The 26,928-nt window shown below is 42.2% G+C and overlaps 1 protein-coding gene across 12 annotated transcripts in view; it reads right to left on the minus strand.

The window, feature by feature from the left end:
* The window catches only part of L3MBTL3 (L3MBTL histone methyl-lysine binding protein 3), a 57,818-nt gene extending 38,849 nt beyond the window's left edge, over nt 1-18,969 (minus strand). For 2 of the 12 annotated variants that reach the window (XM_081907096.1, XM_081907093.1), the window contains exons 1-4: nt 6,883-6,994; nt 1,335-1,446; nt 711-870; nt 318-450 (exon numbers count right to left, since the gene is read on the minus strand). In XM_081907096.1, the coding sequence (XP_081763222.1) occupies nt 318-450; nt 711-870; nt 1,335-1,446; nt 6,883-6,984 (507 nt within the window). In that variant the 5' untranslated portion in view covers nt 6,985-6,994. Of the gene's footprint in view, nt 1-317; nt 451-710; nt 871-1,334; nt 1,447-6,882; nt 6,995-13,522; nt 13,615-16,467; nt 16,579-16,780; nt 16,901-16,987; nt 17,090-17,211; nt 17,488-17,520; nt 17,747-17,861; nt 18,093-18,370; nt 18,602-18,639; nt 18,657-18,860 lie in introns of those variants that run through there. The other 10 variants (XM_081907098.1, XM_081907095.1, XM_081907100.1 and 7 more) reach the window with 10 other exon arrangements.
* Between the last annotated feature and the right edge of the window lie 7,959 nt (nt 18,970-26,928).

Raw genomic sequence — 26,928 nt, forward strand, 5'->3', positions numbered from 1 at the left:
CTAGAGTCTATGGAAGGAAACTTGCCTTTCTTTTCAAAACTCCCAGGCAACACTTGACCAACCTTAGTACACCAAAATATAAGGTTGTATCAGGCACAGCCGCCATAATCTCACCAGGACACTCACATATTTAAATGACTATTTAAATAGAAAAAAGCATTCCATTTACATTTTGCTAAATATTTCAAACACTCCAACCATAAAAGCACAGAGTCATTTAAATGCATAAAGTTTTTGAATGACTGTAAATTGCCAAAACTATATTTACAACCACAGATCAGTTTAACCTATAAACCTGTCAACTGGACCATACTAACCATTGCCTCATACTTCTTGACATTGTCTTCCATACATTCTCCTTTTGAGGGCGATTTGGTTTTTCTTTTTTGAGTGCCCTTGGAACAGTCCTCATCATTGACTTCTGATACATCTTTGTCCTCGCTTTGCTCTCTAGAATGAAAACAAAATAACAGGAGCTATATTAATTGTCATTTTGAAGAATACATTAAAGCCAAGTTTGTCTATCTCTTAAAGTTGTTGTGGTGTTTTTTTTAAAAAAAGGAGGAATTGCAAGCGCAAAAAAAATTATTTATAAACACCACAATTAATGCAAGCATACAATAAGCAGTCATTCGCAATGAGGCAAGTTCTTTTAAACTGCAGCACTCTTTACACTAGTTATCACATTATTCACACATGCCAACTCTTACTTGTTTTTAATCTGATGTGCACATTTTTGGCTGCAAGATCTTTCTCCAGCTACAAAGTCCACTGTGGTTCCAGAATGAAAACAACGTTCACAGAAATGAGGCCCGTCAACCTTGCTAGCTTCCTTCAGTTTTTGTGGTACTTCTGTATTTTCTGAGAAAGCTATACAATGGAAAGCACGGAAAGCACAGCAAATGTTTTAGGCTGTAAATGGTGAAAACTAGCAGGCATATTTGTAAACCACATGAAGCAAAAGATGCCACTGAAGGATATGACTTACCCAAGACGTGCCAAGAATGAAATTGGCACATTCGTTCATGCTACTTTGAAAAAGTGCTTCAGGCTTTTAGACAACTCTGTGCTAACATTTTACAAAAAACCTTACTGGTTTTTGCCTCTTCCTCAACAGCAGTCTAACTAGTATAGTAACAACTATCATTTCTACCAAGTGGTTTGCAGGTTTCAGAATTTAATTTGTTACAATATTAGCTATCTTTCAATATTCCAGAGCAGAAGCTAATATTAAAGAAAATGTCAGGAACAGCGTCATAGTGAAACTTTAAGAATACCACCATTTTGTTCTGAAGACAAAAATATGTCTTATCATGATTTATCATGATTCTGACCTTCTTGAGCAGTTGGCACCATCCAGGTTGTGGTAGCTGTAGCCTTCTTAACACTTTCCATCTCTGTTTCATCGGTGATTACTTCTAGGGCACCGAATTCATTCACACGAAACTAATTTTAAAAACAGGTAAGAATTAGTGGGGGGGGAGGGAATATTGCTAGAAAGGTAAAGATCTATTGATGTTTAATCTATAATGGTTTGACACCTAATAGCTGACAGCCTCCATAATGCCTATTGACACCACTTGGTGTCAAAAAGAGAGAAAAGTAAACAGACATTTCTACATTTCTCCTCTGCAGGAGCTTCCTTCACATCCATGTTAATGTATATTAGCAGACACATGAAAAGCTGGGGATAGGACGATATCTGTGCCCATGAACCAAGACAGTAACCTAAATTGCACGCTGCTTGTCAGGTCTATTGCCCAAATGAGGTTCCCAAGAGGCATTTCTAAGGGAAACTTTTCTAGGAAAAGTGAAATCCTGAAGAATTACAAGATCTTGAAACAGAGAAGCAATGAATGGAGGTTGAGAACATTTTTCACAGTTTGGATAATCCATAATCACAGATCACAGCCAAGCAAACAAATCCTAAAAAGTTATAGTTCCCCACAAATCTTTTTTACTAGCTTGTTTGCCACAAAATCATGTTTGTTAATCATCTACAGGCTCAGTGACAGTCTAAAAGAAATAAAGTATTGAACTCTCTCTTGTTTACACGAGATTCACTGCCTAACTCCCTGTCTTTGACATAAGCCAGAGCTTTCCAAACTGTGTGTCATGACAGGTTAGTGTGTCAGCTTCAGTGTGTAGGTGTGTCATGCAAATGCTCCCCACGCTCCTTCAAGGGCTGGAAAGGGGTTAGTTTAACCTCTGGTTTGCTAGTAAAACTGAATTACTGTGTTGCAAAATGATGTAAAACTGAATTACCGTGTCACGAAATGATGCATGCCTAAAAGGTGTGTAACCAACATGAAAAGTTTGGAAAGCTCTGACATATGCAAACAGGCAAGTGGCTATTTACATGCCTGAGCACAATCTTTTAAAATATGAAGTACTTCACAATTCAGACCTTCAAAAGAAAAAACTATTGAACAGCAATGAACACTATCAAATATGGATAACTTACAGCTCTATTCTACTTTTTGGAAATTAATTTATAACCAAGGTATTTCCTGAGATATCACTGGTGGGCCATCAGCATTTGCTCAGTCTACAGAATCACTTCTGCATGAGCTGGATTGCAGGCAAAACCTCAACCCTTTCCCCTTTTCAGTTGCTTACTCCATGTGTGTGCCCTCCACACAACCTGTTTATTAAGCATTCATCAATTTGTTTCTTGGGACGATGCTGGCTATTTAATGAGCATTATTTTTATTGGTTTATGAGGAGGTTAGATGATGATGTGTCAAAGCAGGTGTTATCTCACTTTCCAGTGTGTTTTCCTGTCGCTTTCCTTATAGCAAAACGTTCAGTATTTCGAAGAAGGTTTGCTGCCAAAAAACTGTGAAAACTGAATTTGCCAGTATGTGATATTATCTCATCTAAAGACAGTGATAGACTGGAAGCGATCCTCAGTCTCAGCAGCAGGAAATAGCTGAGGTACATCATACAGTGTAACATACACTGGGGATCAGAGGAGAAGCGTTTGAGGAGATCAACTGAGCAGCCAGTCTCTTCATTTCCAGTTCCTACTATATACAGATAGGAAAACAGAAAAAGAGAAAAGAAAAATAGGTGCAAAGGGGTGGGGGTGGAAAATGCAGCCCACTAGTACCATCTAGTGGTTATTATAAACATGTATCATAATTCTATTAAATATATATCTGAGAATGAGCTTTCTTTGAGGACCCTAACTCCTTCCATGCAAACAAGAGAAGAGAGGCAGTGACAGCTTTGAAAGTTTGTCAGCCATCTACCACTTTTGTTTTGCCAATGTTCAATTTTAGACCGCAAGCTCCTCTGAGGAGCCTGTTGTCTTATACTAGGTAAAGCTCAATGCTCACTGATGACGACATAATCATCATCATCATCATCACCACCATCAATTTAAGATCACAGGAGCAAGAAATGGGGAAAGTGGACATATATACATAGTTTTATTTTTCACTTTCTGCTCATGAATGGTAAAATGGAAAACCTTTTCTTACATATTTATCGCCTCAAATAGTGTCTCAATCATTTCTATAGTTATACTTTCCTCTCCCGGCAACTTCTTGTTGGAAAAGGAACTATGGGACCCATACTCAAGCAGATGCGCAAAGGGGGAAATTCCAGGGCCTCAAAATAGTGCGTGGTACTTCAGCTACTAAACCCAGGTTTCCTGAAAAGCGGGGTGGGTGGGTGCTGTGAGAATAAACCTGCTTTGTTTCAAATCACTTTTTCATGTTGCTGTTTACACCAATGAGGTACAAGGACCTCTTCACCCAATGACCATTATGTAATTTGTGCCAGCACATCAAACTCTGCATGGGCCGTCGTGTGCATGTGCAAGGGCTGCCTGAATGTAGTCACCTCAGGTTAACAGTGACTTCCTTTTCCTAATCAGATGGAAGCTTGTTTGAGGGAAAGCATCAAATGGAAATATTTGCTCGTTCCCTCCCTTTGCTGTAGGACAGAAGGTTGCAGCCGTTGATCACTCCCCCCAAGTCTTCCCTGGTTGGTTGTTTTTACTCCTCCCTCCCTCTCATTGCCTTAACTTCTCTTTTTTTCCTCTGAATTTTTTCAAACAACTGTCCTCAGAACTCTCTTAATTTCATCAGACAGAAACTCTTCAGTCCCCTAAAAAACAAAAAAGGGGTTATGTTCAAGGATCCCCAAGGCTTTCATTTCATAATTTACTACTATAGCCCTATGGAGGCATTTCTTTCCTTTTAACACATTTCCTTCATCCACCTTTCTCGAGCTAATCCTGAAAGCCAGTATGTGTTCTCAAGGTCAGCACTCAAGCAGTGCTAATAGATCACCATCACCAGTATAAGTAATTGATATTAATAAGGCTCTCCAAGAAAAGAAGCGGAATAACTGCAGGTGGTATAAAACCATGTTTGAGGAGTGGACCTTTGTCTCTTTCTTCACCTGCAAGGCCATTAGGTTCTCCATCTGCTCTTTCCGGGCAAAAAAACCCTGGGTATATGTATTTTCAGGAGGATTTAAAAATTAATCCATTCACTTGTTTGGATGCAATGATAACATACTGGGCACACTTGTAATTTCCACTTTGAAAATATGGTACTTGAGAGGCACAAAAGCCTAAAATACTCCATATACTGCCTCTCCACCAGGAAGCAATTTTAAATTATTGCAGCTTGTCCAATTTGATAGAAGCACTTGAATCCAGAGGTGATGGTGATTGTGTGCACTCATCAGAGTGATTCAAAAAAAGCAGAGTACTTCACATTTATATATGCTCTTCAGCTTAGAAGATATCAACTCTTCTAGTCCTCTACACAGCACACAGCAATTGTAAAGCACTGAAGTGTTTCTGATTTGAACACGCTGCTTAGCCTGCCAAATGGAAAAGTTCCAAACCTCGAAATCCTGCACTAGACTATGATTGTCTCACATGTGAAGATCCCTCCCCCCCCACCATTTGTACATTTATTTAAAAATATAGACTTGAAAAGAAATCACAGTGTAGAATGTTATACACAAATCTGAACAAGCCCACAAAACTTCAATTTGCTTGCAAACAATCTTCAAACTGGAAAAATGGGTCAAGGCAAAGTATAAAATTGCTTACTATAAATAACACAACACTCAGCACTAAAAAATTTCTGGTCTTGTGTGAATTTTTTAGAAGAAAACATTCAAAGGGCTTGCAATTCAGTGTAAAGATCTACCTACTGATAAGAAAATCTCTCTTGTGAAATGGTTTTCCTCTTCATTACTCTTCAATTGCAGCCAGGAAGATATTTACACCTAACTGCAAGGCTAAAAAGGTTGGTGATGTGACCGTAAGGACTTCTCACTTGCCCTGTGTGTACCTGAGTTCAATTATTTCAATTATCAGAAGCAATCTGCTGTAGCTCAAACTGCTGATCAATTATGATTCTGTTATGTACCGAGTTGAATAGGCTCCAAAATGCAGCAGTCTGATTGGTCCTAGAATAGGATTCAGAATGCAGCAGTCTGATTGGTCCTAGAACAATGCAGCAGTATGATTGGTCTGCAGGAGCCACCCAATCCAGCTCCAGATGGAAGTGAATCCACAACCTGATTGGCCTACAGGAGAATTCCGGAATTAGCCAATCACGTGCAGCCCATTGTGTAAATAATGTATATAAAGCAGATACTTTGGGGAAACATTCATTCCTCCTCACCGCTATGAGCTAAATAAAGAGCATGAAATCCACTCTCGACACTGCTTATATTTCAGATTCAAATCATACAGCTCTATCTTGAGTTTCTTCAGGTGCCTCTCTCTTCTATGATTCTACTGAATATTTCCAGGGCAGACTCCAGAACATGGCAACACGGGCATTTCCTGCAGTCCTCAATGCCCTCTCCAATCTTTGAAAGGAGAACCCAAGAACATCAGAAGCAGTTATTTGTGAATTCTCTGTTTGCACTCCCCATCTCTTTCAGGTGAAGGACGACTTCAGAAGGCTTTCAGAGAGCCAGAAAGAGGCATTTGAGAATAATAGAACAGTACTGTAATGAAAATTGACTTGCTTTTCCCAGAACGTGGTTGCTATCTCCCATTGCTGTTTGTGGACACTGGTCCATTATGATAAGGTACATACGGCTGGAAGCTAGGGTTTATTCCTACTACCACTTGTCCTGAGAAGACGCCATACAAAGGCTCACAGGATTATTACATTAACGATCAAAGATGTACTGGACAGCTAGCAAGGACTGAGAAACTGTTCATGGGGCACCTGTCCATCCTGGTGAGGGTATCTGCCATCGACACCATACAATATCATCTATATAAATACAATAATAATAATCTACTATAATGTCCTTTCGGACTCAGTATACGCGCTGAGAATTAGGAGTCCTGTGCTTTGTTCATTATTCTGTTCCTCCTCAGCAAACAGTTTCAGAAAGCAAAGCTGGAGGCTGTTATTTTGTCCCATGGCCATTGAGCACTGGACTGCCACAGTACTCTGTTTGCTATTTAACACAAACATATCACAAGAGGAAGATTTTGGACTGAATAAGGCCAAAGAAACTCAAATTCAGTCCAGTCAAGAGTTAGGAACTGTTGGTGGATGGTTTGATGAATGTATGAGGTGCTGTTCAACTTATTCTGGGCAGGGTTGCCTTTCCACTAATGGAGCAAGTCCACAGTTTGTGATTGCTGTTCAATATAGCCTATAATTTGGATGTCAAGTGGCATTCGTGATATGAAACGTCTTTTACCAGTAAAGGTTGGTAGGCCAGCTGTGGCATATCCTGGAGAGAGAACTTTGACACACTTATCCATTTCCTGGTAACATCAAGACTTGCCCTTTATACAGCACTAAGTTGTATGTATATATGTCTCTGCATCTATGGTTACATTATGTTTTTCACAGCCTACTTAGGATTATAAAATGTTACCTTCAGGTCACTTCCAGGCAAGGTACCAATTCCATCCTTCCAGTCCATTACACTAAATACATCAAAGTCTTGCCCACTTCCACTAGAGGTTGGTTCATTCATGGTGCATATACTGTAAAATAAATAAGACAGGAGATATGAAAATGATCTCTCTGATCCAACATACCCTTAATTGTCTGTATGCCTACATAAACAGATATAAAATTGTGGTGGCTTTTTTCTTTTTCTTTTGTGAATGGGGTGGGTGGGTGGGTAGGGAAACAGCACACGAACCCCATCCTGAGGGACAGTCTTTCTATTTGTGTCTTTGTACTTTATTATACCTTTTTTAAAATTCTAACATTTTCATAAAAAATCTGATCCACTTCCACAAAATGTTAGGTTTGAGCCACTTTCACACCATACATCACATGACTTTCAATCATTGTTTCACCTGCCCCACAATATTTATAACCTATTGTAAATAATGTCAAAATTCAAAGCTAATCAACACTTTTATTAAAACCAGCCAAAAATAACAAAATAGTTTCTGAGTTCACCAAAGCTCCTAATCAGGCTGGATATTAAACAAGTTTTTTGGGGGGGGGGGCAATAGAGTGGATGAAAGAGAGAGGTACAGTAGAAAACTGGGCTAGATGGTGATGCCGCAAAGTCTAAATTTAGCCAGAATTAAGAGGATGGAGGATAGGAAGAGATAGCAGATTTAATCGGATTAGGCTCTACTAGGTGCTGTGTAGGTTTCAGGTCGCACCTAGGACTGCTGGGAAAATGAAAGAAATAATGGTTCCAATTTTTGAAAATATAAAATCTGGCAGTTGCCTGGATTTTAGCCTTAAGTGAAATACATCTGGCATAACACTTAAAATCTCTATCTAACTTTGCTAATATTGAAACTGTCACATTTCTAGTTATCTGCATTCTCCACCTGTGTGTTTTGCTTAAAGCTGGAAACAAATATGAATAACTACTGGGTTATATAGTTGACTGGAATTTAAAAGTCCTATGTAAAGCAGTTCATCCACAAATGAGCCTCTTCTACTTTTCTCTAATGCTGTTTCAGAGAGTTTCCCAACCCTCAAGCAGCAAGAAAGCACCTATGATAAAGCCATGGTGCTACTTATTATTTGTACCCCACCCATCTGGCTGGGTTTCCCCAGCCACTCTGGGCGGCTTCCAAGAGAGATTAAAAATACTTGCCACTGTAATAATAATTTTAAGATGCTGTTGCTCATGGACTTATAAAATAAGCACCAGTAACAGAGTAGAACACATGGGAAATGTTGGGCATTAGAGAAGAATTATCCAAAACCCAACCTAGAATAGATGAAGATTATATTGTTCCTTCACATGAACTCTCCAGGTCATACTCAAGTGTTCCTTCACTTGAACAACCATAATGTAAAAGTCAGAAACTCCTGGTGACAACAATTTCCATGGTTTTGGAGGCTGGAAAGTGTGCATCTAAATTGCAGAAGTGACAACAGCCAACATCTGTAAACTCCCCACGCAAATAAACTGCAACCAAACAATGGGCCAGAAGGGACTCTTCCCACACTTCTAGTTGGAACTACATGAACTTTTTCCCTTTAGGGGAAAAATACTAGATCATGGAATGCTGTGTGCTTCATGGTGGTGAAGCTGAGGCTAAAATCCTATGCATGCTTTCTGGGAAGCAAGTCCCAGTACAGTGGTACCTCGGGTTGCATGTGCTTCAAGTTACAGACTCCGCTAACCCAGAAATAGTGCTTCAGGTTAAGAACTTTGCTTCAGGATGAGAACAGAAATCGTGCTCCGGCGGCCCAGCAGCAGCAGCTGGAAGCCCCATTAGCTAAAGTGGTACTTCAGGTTAAGAACAGTTTCAGGTTGAGAACAGACCTCCGGAACGAATTAAGTACTTAACCTGAGGTACCATTGTAGATGTAATAGGACTTGTTCCAAGTCAGCATATAAACATACAAAATCTATTTATCCTCAAAAACAGATGATACAGTCGAGAGGACTAAGTTCAATAGAACTAGATCCTAAAGGTAAAAAAGGTAAGGGACCCCTGGACGGTTAAGTCCAGTCAAATTCAACTATGGGGTGCAGCACTCACAGGCTGAGGGAGGTGGTGTTTGTCTGCAGACAGCTTTCCGGGTCATGTGGCCAGCATGAATAAACCACTTCTGGTGCAATGGAACACCGTAATGGAAGCAAGAGAGCATGGAAACACCATTTACCTTCCCACCGCAGCAGTACCTATTTATCTACTCACACTGGTATGCTTTTGAACTGCTAGGTTGGCAGGGGCTGGGACGAAGCAACAGGAGCTCACCCCATCATGCAGATTCAAACTGCCAACCTTATGTTCAGCAAGCTCAAGAGGCTCGGTGGTTTAGACCACAGAGCCACCCGCATCCCTATTTAAACCTAAAGACTGCCAACAAGGTTCCACTGCTTTTGGTAGATCTACTCACTAACAACTTGAGCTAGACAAAAAAAATCCCTTTACGATCTGCAATTACGTCTCTCAAAACAGTTAAAAGCAGAAATACCTATTATCAACAGACGTAACTGGTCTTCAACTTTCATTCAATATAGTAGAAATGATGTTACCCTTATGGCCTTTTCTCTTGTTCTCAGCCTGTTTGCTTCTCTCTCTTTTTCTCCTCCCTTCCACATACACACTCACATTTATGTTAGTTTTTAGACTTTGTATGGCTGAAGGAAAGGGGCTATTCAAGACTACTTGTTCCTATGCTAAATAATCACCATCTTCAGCACTGCAGTACCACTTATCCAGCTTTTCTTTAGAAAGGCAGGAGAGAAACAACAACATAGCCAACCTGTTGCACCAAAGCTTTTACACTCCCCAAGTAGTTATTGCCACCACACAGCCCAAATGTCTGTGATTAGAACTTGTAAGACTATCCCACAATGGCTAAAATGGCATAGAAAACACTTTGAAATGATTGCCTGGACAAGCTCTTATAGTTATGACTCATGATCAGTGTAGTAAGTCGATCTGAAAAATATCTAGCAGCTATTTGCTGAGGGGGAAAAAACTATTCTATCTTTATTTTTGCTTTTTTATATGCCCTAGAACTCTCAAATTCTGGGCCTAGGTTTTTCTGACAGACAAGGCAGAAGAATGAACCATCCTCTTTCGCAATGAATATTAACTTTGATTAAGCACGTACCAAAGCTCAATACATATTGGATACACATCCAATTCAACTGTATTTGCCGTTATAAAGTGCAGTACAGTATATTTTTCTGCCATTTTCATTATATATAATTGGCAATAATTTTAACATAAACTGAAAATTCCAGGCTTCCAAAACCAGATAAAATGCTTTAAGTATCTATAAGCAGGCAAAATAACCTCTGAAACCACTGAAGCCTGCTTGCATAGTGAAGGAGGCAAATTCTGAAAAGAAGAACTTTAACTAAACAGCATTCTCTTATAGAAAACAGAATCTACCTCTGTTGATATCAGCTCAAACGGTACCTTTCAATATGTGAGTTTATAATGCAGAGATAACAAATTCTAGAAACACAGCCAGATACAGTGGTACCTCGGGTTACATACGCTTCAGGTTACAGACTCCGCTAACCCAGAAATAGTGCTTCAGGTTAAGAACTTTGCTTCAGGTTGAGAACAGAAATCATGCTCTGGCGGCGAGGCAGCGGCAGGAGGCCCCATTAGCTAAAGTGGTGCTTCAGGTTAAGAACAGTTTCAGGTTAAGTACAGACCTCCGGAACGAATTAAGTACTTAACCCGAGGTACCACTGTACTAGACAAATAACCATAATCATAATGCAGTCTGTACGACAGGAATAACCTGGGTTGAACTCAGACCCAGCTGGTTGAATTGAAGTCCAATTAAATTCAGTGGACACGGAGTCCTAAACAACTCAGCTCCTCAATTTAAATGGAAACGGAGTTCAACTTAGTCTGGATATGGCTCTTGTTTTACACTTGCAAGTAACTTGGAAAGAATACTGCTGTATAGTGTTACCCATGTTGAGTAGCTTTGTGAAACAATGTTGTGTGTCAGCTTCCCTCTTCTGTGCATTTTAATAACTTCTATTGAAAGGATCATAAAATGCGAAGAGGTTTAAAATTAATGCAATAAATGTGTTTGCGCTTCTTTAGAAAGCCTGCTGTCTAAGGGATTATTCACATTGCCTCTTGTCCTGTTGCTTCCACCCCAGAGAAAACTGCTCTTTAGCGCTCAGCAAATCAGGTTTTCTCTGGATTGACATGCGCTCCGACTTAACTTTTAAAAGTGTTTCCCTGGGAAAGGAGAGGAGCAAGGGGGAATCCGCTCGAACCCATGCTTGAAAATTGCAGGTCAAGCAGAAAACCACTCAGATCTGTACTCTCTAGACAAATAGTTGTGTGGATGAGTCCCAAAAGCAATTACGACTCTCTTCTTACAATATCTGGTGGCTTCTTCTACACCAGTGGCAACTCTTTCGTTAAAACAAAAATCAGAGCTAAGCGATAAGAACCAACAAAAGTGTCAGAAAATAGCGAGCAAACTCTTGTGCTCCCCAGACGTCTTGTTCAGGCTGGATGTTCAGTGATGTCATTTGCTAATTAATGCAGATTAATGTAGACATCATCAAAAGCTGTTTGTGCTCATTTCACTGCAATGTTTTAACAGTTTGTATTGCTTATTTTTAAAAAATTCTAAGCCACCTGAAACTTTGGGAGAAGTAATAACTTTCCCTTTTCACAGCACGTAACTTGAAAACATTTTAACCATATACATTCTTATCTGAAAGTAACAGACAGGGCTCTACTTCTCCCTGCATCAATTTCTAATATATGGTTATTTAAATGTGCTAGAGGTAGAATGAAGGGTACTTGGTGCAGACAAAGCACATGACAGCTGATCCTTTTTTAAAAAATTAACCCATTGTCACAGAAATAATTGCCTTTACCTGTATCTTCTCTTGGAGCCCATTATATTTGACAAAAAAAACCACCCTCATTTTTAAATGGACTTGAATACAGCAAAGATGAAAAAACTTGGAGATTCAGATCTAAACATTCTTCTGCAAAGGTAGTAAGACTAACTAATGAAAGAAGTATCTATAAATAGCAAATATCATAAAAATTATAAAAAGACTGTAGAAACTAGAGATTTAACTGTACGCTGCAGCTGCAATCTTAGACTCAGATGTGTGTGCTGGGCCCAGTATACATATAAGACCGTATCTGCACAGTGAGTTTGCAATAAACTGTTATTAAGCCTTAGATGACACACCAGTTAGGGAGCTAGATAAGAACTTTATTGTCTCTGTTAAACAATAACAGAACAGCAACTCGTGGATCCTGATTCCACCACTATACCACGTGCCACCTAGTGACTATACTATATAATGACATTATCCACATTATCTACATTAAAGCCAGAGCCTTTCTTAACATACTGTATTTTCCCATGTATAAGATGCCCCCTTGTATAAGATGTCCCCTACTTTTGGGGGCCCCAAATTACGGTAAGTAAATGGGGGAAGATGGCCCAGAGTTGTTGAGCTTTTTGGGGGAGGATTGCCACAGTTGTTGAGCAACTACCAATCAGTCACAAAATTGTTGCAGCCAATCCTAAGCAGCCCTTGCAGCAGCCACCTTCAACCGCCCTATTGCTACTGACAAGCTCCTGCTCACAGCTGCAACCAATCACCTGTCCCGCATATGCACTATCCTTGTATAACACCCCCGCCCCCGGATTTATAAGCTTATTTTAGAGTAAAAAAACCCTTTTCTTCTACACGGAAAAGTACGGTAATTTCCCAAAAAAAAATCACTTTAAAGTATTCTATATTTAGCAATACAGTGGTACTTCTGGTTAAGAACTTAATTCATTCTGGAGGTCCGTTCTTAACCTGAAACTGTTTTTAACCTGAAGCACCACTTTAGCTAATGGGGCCTCCCGCTGCCACCGCGCCACCAGAGCACGATTTCTGTTCTCATCCTGAAGCAAAGTTCTTAACCCGAGGTACTATTTCTGCGTCAGCGGACTCTGTAACTTGAAGCATCTGTAACCTGAAGCGTCTGTAACCCGAGGTATCACTGTACCTTGAAGAAATACAATAATAAAATCTCATAAAAGTATAAGAAGACAAATTGCAAACATTCAAAATGCTGGTTGAACACAAATCAGCAACAATCACAAGTCTGACTGGGGAGGGAAGGTTTTCAGTATTTTCTTGAAAGCCCACAATATCCATTAAAACTCAGCAGAAAATTACTTTCAAATAAGTCTGAAAATGTCATAGCTCAGTTTAAGAGCAGTTGCTTTGTATGCATAAGGTCCAAGTTCAATTGCTGGCATCACTTAGTACAGCTAGGGTATTACCCCATCCTGAAACACTGGAAAACCTCTGCCGATCTGTGTGGGCAATACTGAGCTAAATGAACCAACGGTCTATCTCAATACAAGGTAGCATCCTATGCAGAGAGTCCTGCTGTGCCTATATCCAATTGTTTTGAGCATGCATAGCCAACAAGGAGAGGTAGCTGTTTCAACTAAGGAAAATGCTTTATTTCGGTGCTGTTCTGGCCTTAACACTTACGAAACTCCCACCCCCATCCCTACCATGGGTGTCATTCTTTTTTCACGGTGCCCACATGCCTCAGGCTTACACTAACTAAGCAAGATGCTGCCCTAGGATGTGCAAGGAAGTCTTCCTTCAAGGTCCCTTTAATTTCCACCTTTTGGTAAAGCCAAAATACCCCTAGAGCAAAGAAGGGGGGGGAGAGAGAAGGGTGGATTCACTCATGCAATAACTAAATCAGAAGTAGATATAAATCTATAGAAACATCTTTTTCTAATGCTTACAATTGTGACAGGAAATGTTTTCCACTCTGAGGAAAAAGTTGAACATAGATTTCTACTGTAGTAATGCTGCTGCAAATAGTTTTTCAGTGCAGGCCAACTTAACATGCAAACAGCTTCAACTCAGCATTGAAAACACAGGAAACCAGACAGTGCCTCAAGCGATGGCTAGAAGCCCTCAAGGAGTTACTTCAGCTAGGTAGTGTGTCACTGCAACCTTGTAATAGTTAACTTTATACCAAGCTTTATCAAGACTGAAACAATATATTGGGGGGGGGGTCAATGCAAGTTTTAACAATTCTTTGCCACTGGATCACGATTAGTTTCTGCACTCGGCATTCAGTTCCAGCCTGTTCTTTCTTCCTGCCAAATCCAATGGAGTACCCAATGGAAAGCACTTACATTTTTGTATAATTTTAACAAGATTGTTTTGTTTTGAAACATCTCATTTCCTGAATTATTGCACTGCTCACAGACTTGCTCTTCAGCTGATTACCTTGTTCCTGAAGGATTAAATGAGAAAGTGTACTGCTTATGCTTTCCATGTTCATTAATCACTATATTTTGTACTCTCCCTATTCTAACAACCTGTCTTCATAATTTCGAACAGGTGAAGTGTTAATGGAAATAAACTCATACTATCAGTCAGAAAACTTGTTTTGTCAACATACAACAGGAGAAGCCCAATTAAACTCAGTAACAGCTTAAGCGCCAGACCCTTACAGCATAATAAACACCAAACTGTACTCAAACAATTCCCTTTTCCGAAAAATGATCGGAATGTCAAATGTACAGTTATAAAAGTGATTAAATAAAGCTGACTTCAAAATGACAGCTGTGCTATAAACACCAACTAAGTACAGCTCTAAACTTCCCAAGAGATATGTCACAAGAGGTGAAAAAGCTATCTTAATGTCATTTGTTTGATTCATTTAACAGTATACTGCAGAAAGCAAGTGAAGATACAATCATGCAGTCCCCCTACCAGGAAAAACCAATACTTCCAGCACCACCAAAAGCTAAAATGAACTAGGATGTATCCAACAGAACACAAGGGAAAGAGAACCCCACTGTATCTACTATATGGGGTATTTATTTTTTATAAGAAACAGTGCCACAGAGTTGAGGTGGCAAACTCCCTTTAATCACTATCCAGGAATGCAGACAAACTGAAACGAGATACTCCACCTTGAATTTGGCTACACAAACATTAACAGCATATGAAGCATGCACACCTTTCCATATACATTTCTCTTTCCCCCAACCCCTCAAAATATTTACAGAAGCAGAGATCCTACTGCTTATGCAATCACAAACAAAATTTTGACTAAAATAGTTAGCTCAGAAAAACAAAGATGGACTTAGGAGGTGAGTCAAGGAAACAGGTATTTTTATCAAAATTAGCCAGCATGCAGGGCATCTTTGAATGCTGTACATGAGAAAAGTGTTCAAAGACCTTCCTTGTCTGCCGCTCATACACATTGTTGGGGTGGGAAGTTCCAATATCTTTAGGGGTACCTGGATGTGTGGCTCTTCTTTGCCACAAAAATATGTGAATCTTATTTAAAGCTATGAGCTTAGCCTTAGGTTAGTCTAGGAGCAAGTCCAAGCTTGTGGTTTGTTTTCTACAAGCCATCCAACGTGTGAGGGAGGCTTCCCAACTTTCCATATCCACACATCTGAAACATACCCCTGTATATTCTAGCCTCCTAAATGAATTTTAAGACTATCATTTCTGCAGGCCCTTAAGTGGTATGCTTCTAGCAACCAACCATTCCTCCATCAGAAGAAACTTGAATAAAGTATAGCAGGTGCCTAAAAGAAAATCCTACAGTTATCATAAAACTATTCATTGAAAAAACCTCATTTTTATTTAATTACAGCCAAAGGTGATCTGAAGTTGTCCTGTATCAACAGAAATGCACTAGACAGGAAAGTGAAACTGAATGAGCTAACACTTTTAGGAAACCGATGTGAAAAGAGGGGGGAGAAATGAATACACGCATCTTCACAAGTATCAGATGTGCTTATTATGTTCGGTGTTGAGTATTCAAAATGAAAGAGTTTGGTCTCATAACAATCCCTAGAAACATTCTTCATTCTTGTTCCAGTAACAAGAAGCCGAAAGCACCAGCCTGAAGATGACGAGTGAGACCTCGTCGAAACGTCGCCTAGACACCCCAACTTTTACACGGGAAGACACCCGAGGACACCAAAACCTGCATTCTTCATTATATATCTACATTTCATATAGATCAGAAAACACTGTAACAACAGAAATGGTATGGAAGGGGGAAGCAGCAAAAAACCCGTATCTTCACATCATTCCTTTGGAATATACCTCACCAATTCATGAACTCTGAAGTGCAATCACAGCAAAACTTGGAGGCCAGAATTTGAACTTTCATCCCCAGGGTGGATACCTCCGTTCCACCAGTAGGGGTCCCTCCTTGGCCAGTTTTGGAATAGCGTATTTTGCTGCACTTGAAACTTTTCTGGAGAACACTGTGATCACTCAGGATACTACATATTCTCTCTCTCCCCCCGCCCTCTTAAAATTAAGAAGAGCGGCGGAAGGGGTCGAAGAGAGGCGAAGGTCCTTCACATGCAACTTCCCGGCGCAACGAAGCCACAGTAACAAAAACTACCAAATTCAAACTACGCTTCAGGCTACAAAACAGGGTCCCCCCCTTCCGCCAGCCCCCTGCCCAGGTTCTCCGTTCGCCTCCTTTGGTAAAAGAGCAGAAAGTGCCGCGAGCCAGCTTTCCGAGGGGGCTCCTGAAATAACCTCGACGCCTCCACTTTCTCTGGAGGAAATGCCCAAGGGGAGGGCGGCGAGGCCGTTGCACGGCGAGCAAAAGGTGTATAGGCGTGTGGGAAGGAAAAGAAAGAAAGAGAAAAAGAGAGAGACCGGGTGCCCCGGCTGAGGAAGTTGCATAATAAGAGAAAGGCACTGCTCTTGTTTGTTAATCGCGTCCCGTTTTTTTGCGTTGCGGAGCCTGCGACGGAAACCGGGAAGGGGAGGTTGCCTAAAACAAACTCGAGACATTTTTTTGTTTTTTTACCCTTCTCTTCCCGCACTCCCCACTTTCAGGAAGGGCCGGGACGGTTCTCTCTTCCGAGGGGAGAAGAAACGGTTCTGGGTTCTTTCCCTCTCTGGATTAGTTCTCCTTCCCGAGCTCGTAAGAGAGAAATCACCCTCCTTGAGGAGAAGGCGTCTCCCTTCTCTCTCCGTGTTTCTGGTCTCCTCAGCCCGGCCCCCTTTCACCCACCCTTAGCCAGGCGCTTCTGAGAAGGTCCCCTTTGGAGTTGGCTCGGCCCTTTCAAAGTTTTCTCCTCACCCACTTCCTCCTTCTGCTGTGCGCGTGTGAGAATAAAAGGGGAGGGGGCTCCGGAGAACACCCCCACCCACCTACCCACGCACCTCCTGTTATCTTCCACAGCAACACACCACAGAGCAGGCTTGAGTCCCGTCCCCCCCCCCCCACTTACGGACTCTCTGTTATGGGGAGCTCGGGCCGAGCGCCTTCCCATCTCCCCCACGAAGAGCTTGGAACAAGTGTGTCAGTTTGCAGCTCATCATGGGTAAAGGGCTACTACAGGAAGCGGGGAATATATAAGCAAGCGGGCGGCGTTGTTGCAGAGTATTAGGAACCCGGGTGTGCTGCTAGCTAGGCTTAATTCACACGAGCCACGTTCATGTGATGCAAACACACCTCTCCCACCCTCACTCACACGCGCAAAAGAGGGGGAAAAACATCCCCGCATCTCCCACGGGGGTTTATTTGCTGCCCCCAATCCCTACCTATGTTTACACTTAAGTGAGAAGACATGCACGGGGAGCAAGAGTTCCCCCCACCCCTTCCACACACGCTCCCTCCCACTCCTAACTGCGAGGAGCGTCTCTGCTGCGCGTGTGGTGTGTGCGTGCGTGTGCAAAGTTTGCCCAAAATGGCGGAATTGGGGAGCTCAGTATTATATTTCTATATATCGGCACACACATGCACACGCCGCCGCCGCGCGCGCGCTCGCGCCCGCCACAAAGTCCAGAAGCTGCAAGGGGGAGACAAGAAGGAGGAGAAACAGTATTAATAATAAGAATAAGAATAATCCTTTGACGAAAAAGAAAGGGGGGGGGAAACACACCCTCAGAAGCTGCCCGTGCGCGCTGATCCGAGCAGGCCTCCCCCCCCCCCCGCTTCCCTTCTCCAGGAGGGGAGACACGACACACGTTACACATGCAACCGGTATATCCCGCTGCAGCCAAATCTGGGTGGGAAAAGTCCGTCCCTCCTCCTCCCCGCGCGCTTCAAAGCCTCCATCCCTCCCTCGGCTGAGGGAACCCCGTAAACAAAAAGGGAGCGAGCGAGCGGCTGCGGCGGCCCCTCCGCAACCCGCACCCCTCTCTCCCCCAAATCCCTGTCGCGGCGGCGGCGCTGCCGTCCCCCTTCCCTAGACACTCCCGGGGAAGTGTCAAAAAAACCCGGGCCGGCTCCCCAGTGGCGGGGCGGCAGGACGCCGCAGAACCGCCGCCGCCGCCCCCCCTCCCTCCCCGCCGGTCTCCGCCCGCCAAGACGTGCGGGGCTGCGAAATGCCCTCCTCATTTCCACGGCCGCTCCAGCCTCCACCTCCTCCCTTTTCTCCCCACAATTTACCCGTCATATGTTGGGGAAGAAGCGAGCGGGGTGGGGGACGCGGACGCCGAAGGCACCTCTCTCTCGCTCTCCCTCGCCCACTCTTTTGTTCCTCTTTCACTCTCACGCACTTAGGGGCTTTTTTAGGAAAGGAACCCCCCGTGGCCGACCCACACTCCCCGGCCACTTCGCAGGCGCCGGGCCACTTTCCCCCACCACCTCGGGTCCCATCCCCGGGGCGAGAGGCTGTGCTGGAACTCTTCCCTCTGCGCGCTCCCCCCCCCCCGCACCTTTATGGAGAAAATTCTCTTCTATTTCTCCCCCCCCCCCGCGCGCGCGCTCCTCCTCCCGGTTCATAAGGGAGGCAGAGGAGGTGCGCTTGCTTCCCTTTATCTCTCTCTCTCTTAACTTTCATCCTCAGCCAAAGGGAGGCAATGGAAAGGCAACCCCTCGGCGTTGTGCATTGCAGTTAATGGGTTAGCAATCAGGTCGGAACCAGGCGCTTCCTTACCCCCCCAAATTCTCTCTCTCTCTTTATTTTTTTTTCTCCGTCTCTCGAGGAGTCCTGACAAATATGGTCCAGGGCTGCGGGCACAAGTGAGCATGCGCCCGTAGAGTCAGGGCCGGGGAAAGGGGAAACTGCTGCTGCTGCTGCCGCCGCCGCCGCCGCCGCCGGGGTGCCTGCTCTTCCTTCGCTGCTGTGCCTCAGCCTCTGGAAAAGGTAGCAGCGAGGATCGCGTCTGCCGCCGCCGCCCCCATCTCTCCCCCTTTCTCCTCCGAACCACAAAAGAAGCATCTCCGAGGTGCATCGGTATCTCCTCTCTCACAAATCGTAATGGCAACGTGAAGGGGAAGAAGGAGCAGCTGAAGTCTCTCCCTATTTTTAGGCTTCTTTCTTTCTTTAATTACTTTTCATTCCAGAGGTAGCAGAATCAGTTATTAATTATGGTGCTTGGCATCAAGGAAAATTAAAGCAGGACAGTCTGCCCATATTAGGAGTTTGGGAGGGGGGAATTAAAACATAGCCCCAAGGGTGGTATTTTTTAAAAGGTGAACTTTCTGCAAATAAATATAAACTGTATTTTAAAACATATACCAAAAAGATTCCAGAAGGATTTTTTTTTTGCGCTTCCCATATCTCTAGTGTGAAATTAAAACTGCATTTTCTACAATGTATGCTTATTTTTAAAAATAGCTTTCTTCTGTGTTATATACCCCATGTTAACCCTCTGTCAACAGGTTGGGTCAATGGCATTGAGAAAAAAATAATAAAACTTGGTGTCGGTCTTCTGGAACTCTTATGTTCTCTAGGTAGTCTTCATCCACTTATTTGTTCTTTATTTATTTATTGCACTACACATACAGGTTCAAGGTTTCCATATTAATTTACAAAGTTGGGTCCAAGATACTTTAAGCACTACCTGGTTCCTTATATCCCTTATATTACTGGTTTTTGGAGGAGTCACTATTAATGGATGCACAGCCATATGCAGCAGAAGTTGTGCATTCTGTATTGTGAACCCAATTTTGAAGAACTCTCTTCTAGTGTGATCAGACAGGTCCCCTCCCTGCTGAGCTACCAGGACTTACTGAAGACTTTTTTTTAAAAAAAAGTAGGCATTCAAAGTATTTCTTAATTTACTGTTTTTTGTTGATTTTTTATCTATATTATATTTGTTGAGTTCACTGTACACCACTTAGAGACAACTGTAATGAAGTGGTATATACATTGTCAAAATAAATAAGAAAATTTAATAACCAGCCCTTCAGTCTGAAGAATCCCAGGGCAGCATATCACATTACATTAAGATATAGTGCTGCGCATCAACATAACATAAAGCCAATACTTGTCATAGAAACAACTAAGCTGCAACAAAAAGACAATTTATTAGCTCAGCCAGTCCCAATGGCCTGAAGGAAAATATACATCTCTATACAGTGTTGAAAAGCTGGTAATATGGGAGTCAACTGTATCTCCAATGAGAGGAAGTCCCACAAGCAGGAAGCCATAAGGCCCAGCTCTGTAAGGCCTCACTCTGTGTTGTCACACAATGAATCATGGATGCTGAGATGCCTACAGGCAGGATTCTTCTGGAGATTTGAAGGCCCAGGCTGGCAGATGAGCTGCTCTGGACCAGTGGCTGGACACTCTGAATACACTTCCAAACACCTGATCAAACAGTAGCTAGTAGAGTTTTTTCTGAAAACTGAACAACCCACGGTGGCATGAACATCACAAGTTCTTCTTGTTTAGTAGACCTAGAGTTTATGAAACTATGGGTTGAGCCTTCTCTGGACTTTCAAGAAATACAGCCTTGGAACTGGTCAGGCCTGCCACTCCTGACAGCAAGAAAAGGAGGAGGTGTGGTCTCTGCAGTTGACGCAATTGCAGAAGATCACAGCAATGAGGTGCTTCATGTAACTGTTTTGTCTGCTCTGCTCATCTAGTTGTGAAATGTGGCGATTTAGGTTGCGTAGGTGCTTTGTGATATGACTGCAAGGTCTGTGAGATTTGTTGTTGTTAGTGGTAATTCACAACTTGTAATTATTGCACTGTTATACTTGTGCGACTGTTATAATTAAGTTATATGAATGTTAATGGCACATTATGCTGCTTTATTTTACTGTTTGTTTACTGAGGTTTTCCATGAAGTACTGACAAACAATGTTTTCAGTTAAGTACTAACAAAATGGACAATGTAAGAAAACAACAGAAATGTGCATAAATTAAAACATAAATTAACATAAATATTTCTTTTGCTGATGGCAATGTTTTTAAAAACTTTGGGGCCTGTTAGACGCCACATACTATATGTGTCCTTTTTTGTAACTTATATTGTTGATATCGTTGACCCTGATTACTTTAGTGCAGCTTTGTTGTGTTATTTGAAAAAGGGAGATCTCAAGAAATACATGTTGTTTTACTTGCAAACAACATTAATCACGTGATGTATTTGTATGGCTTTATTGAGGTACATTGACCCTGAAACCAGATTAGTACAGTCATTTTTTTTCTAATGATGGATATTCACAAATGACAGGGCTGCATAGCATTCTTAATATCACTTGTTAAAAACACACACACATCCTAAATGCAAAGTGCTTCAAACCTATCTCAAAGATTCCCTTAATTTTGTCTGACAAAATCATACTTGCCCTCCAAGGACTCATTTGCCTAGCTTAATTTTGCTGTACTAGCACTTAGGGCCAATTCACATCTCTTCTGTTGTGATTGTTTCATTTCGTATTCTCTCCCTAGACATTATGAAAAGGGCAACCAAAATGATAAAGGGCCTGAGGCAACTCCCTTTTGTGGAAAGGGACTGTTTGGGGCTGTTTAGTTTACAAAAATTGTGAAGTCAGGGGGCCTAGTAGAGTGAAAAATGATGCACGATGTGGAAAAGGTCTAGAGAGAGAAGGATTTCTTCTCTCTTAATACAAGAACCTAATATTATTCCATGAAGCTGAATGTTGGAGGACAAGCAAATGAAGGTTTGCACCAACTATGGAAGTAGCTCCACAATATGTGGTGATGGACTCCAATGGCTGGCTTTAAAAGGGAACCAGAGAAATTCATGGAGGACAAGCCTGTCAATGGCTAGTCGTAACTGCAGTTTCAGAGACAGCGTATCTATGAACAGCAATTGTTGCGGATCATGAGCAAGAGAGAGCTGTTGTACTCAGCTTCACAAATTGCATTTCACACACACATGTATGTAAATAAAACACTAGATCAGATGTTCATCTTGCATCTTACCTCATGCTTCAGACAAGCGGTCTGTTTTAAAGCAGCTTAATGGCATACATGCATCTTTAACAATACATATGCATCCTCTGTTTGATGTATAAGCTCTAATGACACGAATACCTTAGAAACTTGTGCAAAACTCTTCTGAAGACTGGAAGGAGAAGATTGGTGGTAACCAGTCAGCAGCCTCAGCATATTAGAACTTACAGAACTTGTTCACTTTAGGACATTAAAATGTTTGTGTTTTATGGATGGGAAAGGTACTTTCAAGCCAGGAAAAGAGAACCTGTGACCCTGCAGGTGATGTTGGACTCTCAGACCATTCAGTGTTGACAACTGCTGATGGGAGCTGGAGTCCAATGATACCTGGTGGGACACTGGCAAACACCTAAAATTTTACTGCCTGGTTTTCCCCCTCTATCCTGTGCTTTTCTCTGTTCCATGTTCAAGCAGAGGGCTGAGAAAGACTGTCTGAAACTCCAGAGAGCCACTCAATACTGAACTAGACAGACCAAATGATTCAACTCAGAATAAGGCAATGGCCTATACAGTGGTACCTCGAGTTACAAATGCCTCAGGTTACAAACGCTTCAGGTTACAAACTCTGCTAACCTGGAAGAGTTACCTTGAGTTGAACAGAAATTGTGTGCCGCCGCCGGCGGTGCAGCAGCAGCAAGAGACCCCATTAGCGAAAGCACGACTCTAGTTTCAGGTTAAGAATGGACCTCTGGAATGAATTAAGTTTGTAACTAGAGGTACCACTGTATAACCATGTGTTGCAGTGCTAATGCAGGGCTGTGTGGGCAGTTGTTGGCATAGGAGCCAACTTCTACAGGTTCGCCCCCATAAAATATTTGAGGGGACTGGCACTCCAAAGTTGATGGGCACTGCCATTCAAATGGTGTGTGTGCACTGTGTCATGTGATTATGCGGGGTGGGGGTTACCTGGGCCCCCCAATATTTTATTCAAGTTGGCGCCCCTGGTTGCTAATAAGAATCAGTGATCAAAAGGGAAAAGCTGGATCCTACCCTGCTCATTCATTCTTCCTGCAAATGTTCCCAAAGTGGTATTCATTCTTCTTACTCACCAAGGCCCTCAAAGCAGAACTCAGTTGAGGCTGCTGGACAAAGTTGCCATGGGAAACATTTACAGGGAAGAATCATCCCCCTATCCAGTTCTCCCAATTCGTCCTTACAGTTGGCCACTATAATGCATTCACACTACTTTGGAAAATGTGGGTTTGTGACCTGCAATTCAAACTTCAGGGTGTGGAAGGACACTTTTAAGTGTGGTGAGGGGGAGTGTTTTTTTTTGTTTTGTTTAAAGAACTGTTGTGGAGAAGCTCAATAGGGAAACTCTCATCAGGAAACTTCTGACAAGCTTCTGAGGAATTCCAGGCTTCCTAGGTACACAACATTAAAAACAGCAAGTTAAGGGAAGAACAAGACAGAGGCACTTCTGCAAACCAAAGTGCTCTGCTCGCCATCAGCTTTCACTGACAGCAGGAAACACAATACTGATCATGGCTGGCCTTGATGCTGTTAACAGGGAGGCTTGAAGATTCTTCCTCCTGCCTCACTTTACAAACCTGCACTGTGACTAATCTTATGAACCACTGCTCTAATCCAGCCGATCCACTTGATTATAGATTATATTTTATTTGAGGGGTTTTTAAATATTGTAATTCTCATGGATGCATTTTAAAAATCCTAGTTACACCAGTGAGGCACATTCTGCTTTCAGTATAATGAATGACTAATATTTGACAGAGTGGGAGTCATCAATGCAGGCAAAAAACTGAAACCAGAAACTGAACAGACAAAGATGACAATGTGTAATTAGAAGTGTATTGTGACATTTAAAAAAAACAAAAACCTTACATTACAAATTTGTAGTGAATAGAAAATGAGGAGAATGGAGCAAAAGCACCACAGGTTATTCAGATTTATTCTTATTCTTTTAGGCATGTTTCTTCTTTCAGTTTTTACCCTAAAAAGCATTCCACCCACTAGACACTAATAAAATTACAGGAAAACAGAGACACAAGTAAATCACAGCGAGACAAAAGTTTACCATGCTCTCTACATTATTTGTAAGAATGCAAAGGATATTTATAATATGCATATATACTAAAAATTACATTGCTAGTTTTATTTAGTGCTGGTATTTAAAGGAGCAGCATAGCCTTCGCCATCGTGTTGGTAATGGAAAGAGCAGTGTTGTCAGATCCAGTCTGGAACAGAGTCCATGCTATTCATAGCTTCATAAATAGGAATTCAAATGTAAAGAGAAAGTTCTGCAGGTGCACCTTGAACTTCTCCTTTCATGGTGCTGCAGTGACAGGAGATGTCCATATGCCTATCATCTTCTCATTGCAGCACCTATGAAGGGAAAAGTTAGAGTTGCACCTGCAGAACTTTCTCTTTACATTTACTAAAGGCATCCCACGCCAGATGTGCAGCTGGCAGGGCATAACTGATGGTAGCTCCTGCAAAACAGGTGAAGGGATGTATTAGACTATGGACAATTGCACTTTTCCAGAAGGGTCTTGCTTTCTGTTTTCAAACGTAGCCAGACAAAGGCATCTGGCATTCTACTGACAGACAGATCAATGGACAGTTGGCTAGATTCAGCCATGGCTGGCCCCACCATATAGGCAAAATGAGGCAACTGCCTCAGGCAGCAGATGCTGTGGGGCAGGCAGCAGGTGCCAAAGTGTTGGGAGGACATAGCTGTGTGTGCCATGTGCTTCCTGGCCTACATCCCCCTAAGCTTGCTTTCCATGGAGAATACTTTTCTATTGCCACAGTTGAAGTCAGATTCAACTTATTTACAGGGAATGGCATGAGGGGGCGCCTCAGGCAGGAAAATGTCTTGAGAAAGGCAGCTCCTATTTTGAATAGTCATGACTTTTCTCCGTAAGTTTTGCTTCCTTAAAAATTAAACTCACGGGGCACGCAATGAGTAAGTGGAGATTTCAGAATTTGTTTTAACTGAGTATCATCAGTTTGAGGTCCCCACGGAGAGCAGTTTAAACACATAACTGTGCATCTTAAAAGCTAAGGTTGGGGGGAATCTCTATCCTATCTGCTGCAGCACCAGAGAATAAGTCATTAGGAAAGGAAATAACTATCACGTCGCTAGCTATCAATGTCTACTAGCTACAATGGCTATGTCCTGCTTCTACAGTCTCTCAGTGTCAGTTGCTAGCAATCACAAGTGTGGAGGGTGCTGTTGAGCTCAAGCCCTGCTTTCAAGCTTCCCTCAGGTATTTGGTTGGCCACTGTGAGTTTGAGATGCTGGACTAGATGAGTCAATGGCCTAGTCAAGCAGACCAGACCAGTGGCCCATCTTTTTAGGCCCTTAATAGGTTACCTGTGTAACATGACAACCTGTGATGCTGATTGAACAGCACAAACTAAGGTCCTTCAGCCACACTAGAGCACTTCAGTACAGCTGCAGCACTGCTTTCCCCCAATTGCCTTGAAGTGGTAATTTTACCTTGAAGTGGAATTAAAATCTATTGCTATATTATGCAGCAATGCCGTTTTGTACTGTCTGGTCACAAGGAAGTTCCATTCAGCAAAGGTCTTTCCTAAACAAAGGCTTCCATTTTGCAACCCCAACCCTTTTTGTTTCTTCCTATTGTTGAGGGTTGTAGAATTAACGATTAATAGCCTCCTTTGCTCCTTTAATAGCTTCTCTAAATTGCCCCAGTCCCAGTTTTCCTTTGGAGGTGGGACAGGAAAGATGATTTAATTACTAATCTCCTCTTATTACTCCTTTCCCTTTTTTATTCTTTTCACTAATGGAGAAATAGTGGTTTTTATGGCACTGTTTTACCCCTTTTTAAAGGAATGTTTGTTTGTTTACTAAATTTGTTAGTTTCTCGTTGCCGTAAAGGTCTCCAAATGCCTTACAACATGTTTGAGGCATAGACTTAAGGTTTTTGTTTTTTTAAAAAAAGTTACATTAAAATATAAACATTATATGCACAAAGCAAATACTGCAGCAATAAGTAATTGAAGCTGCCACCACCATAACCACTGGCTTTGGAGCACTTTAGAAAGGAGAAAAGCAGGAGCTGTTCATCACTAACAGCTCAGCCTGGATCAACAGGAAGCAATAAGGCAAGTTGTGAACGTGCAAAATGGAAGAGTTCAATTTAAAGGCACAGAAGCCCTGGAAAGCCTTAATGGTGTTTTACCTCCACACACTGCATAGATCAGTGTTGCAATAAAGTTTTCTCTCAAAATAATCACCACAAAACATGTCTGTGAAACACTGGGAAGAGTTCCCGGGAAAGCTCTAGAATGCAGTGGGGCAGTGCTTCTCAAGCAGTGGACCAGGACACACCTGTGGGCTTTGCTTTCAAGTGGGTCACAGTGCCACAGCCTGCCTTGTGCCTCCTCCACTATTGATTCCACCCTCTAGTCATCTCATAGCCTTTGGATTTAACAAGTGCCAGCACCAGCAACTCCTTGCATGCTGAGTAAAGATGCCCAGGAGACCTAGAGCAGGGATCAGCAAACTTTTTCAGCAGGGGGCCGGTCCACCGTCCCTCAGTCCATGTGGGGGGCCGGACTATATTTTGAAGGAAAAAATGAACAAATTCCTATGCCCCACAAATAATGCTTTTTCAATAAAAGCACACATTCTACTCATGTAAAAACACCAGGCAGGCCCCATAAATAACCCTGAAGTGCATTTTAAATAAAAGGACACATTCTACTCATGTTAAAAACACACTGATTCCTGGACCATCCACAGGCCAAATTTAGAAGGCGATTGGGCCGGATCTGGCCCCCGGGCCTTGGTTTGCCTACCCAT

This window comes from Podarcis melisellensis (assembly GCF_964234715.1).
Source record: "Podarcis melisellensis genome assembly, chromosome: 3".
NCBI lineage: Eukaryota > Metazoa > Chordata > Lepidosauria > Squamata > Lacertidae > Podarcis > Podarcis melisellensis.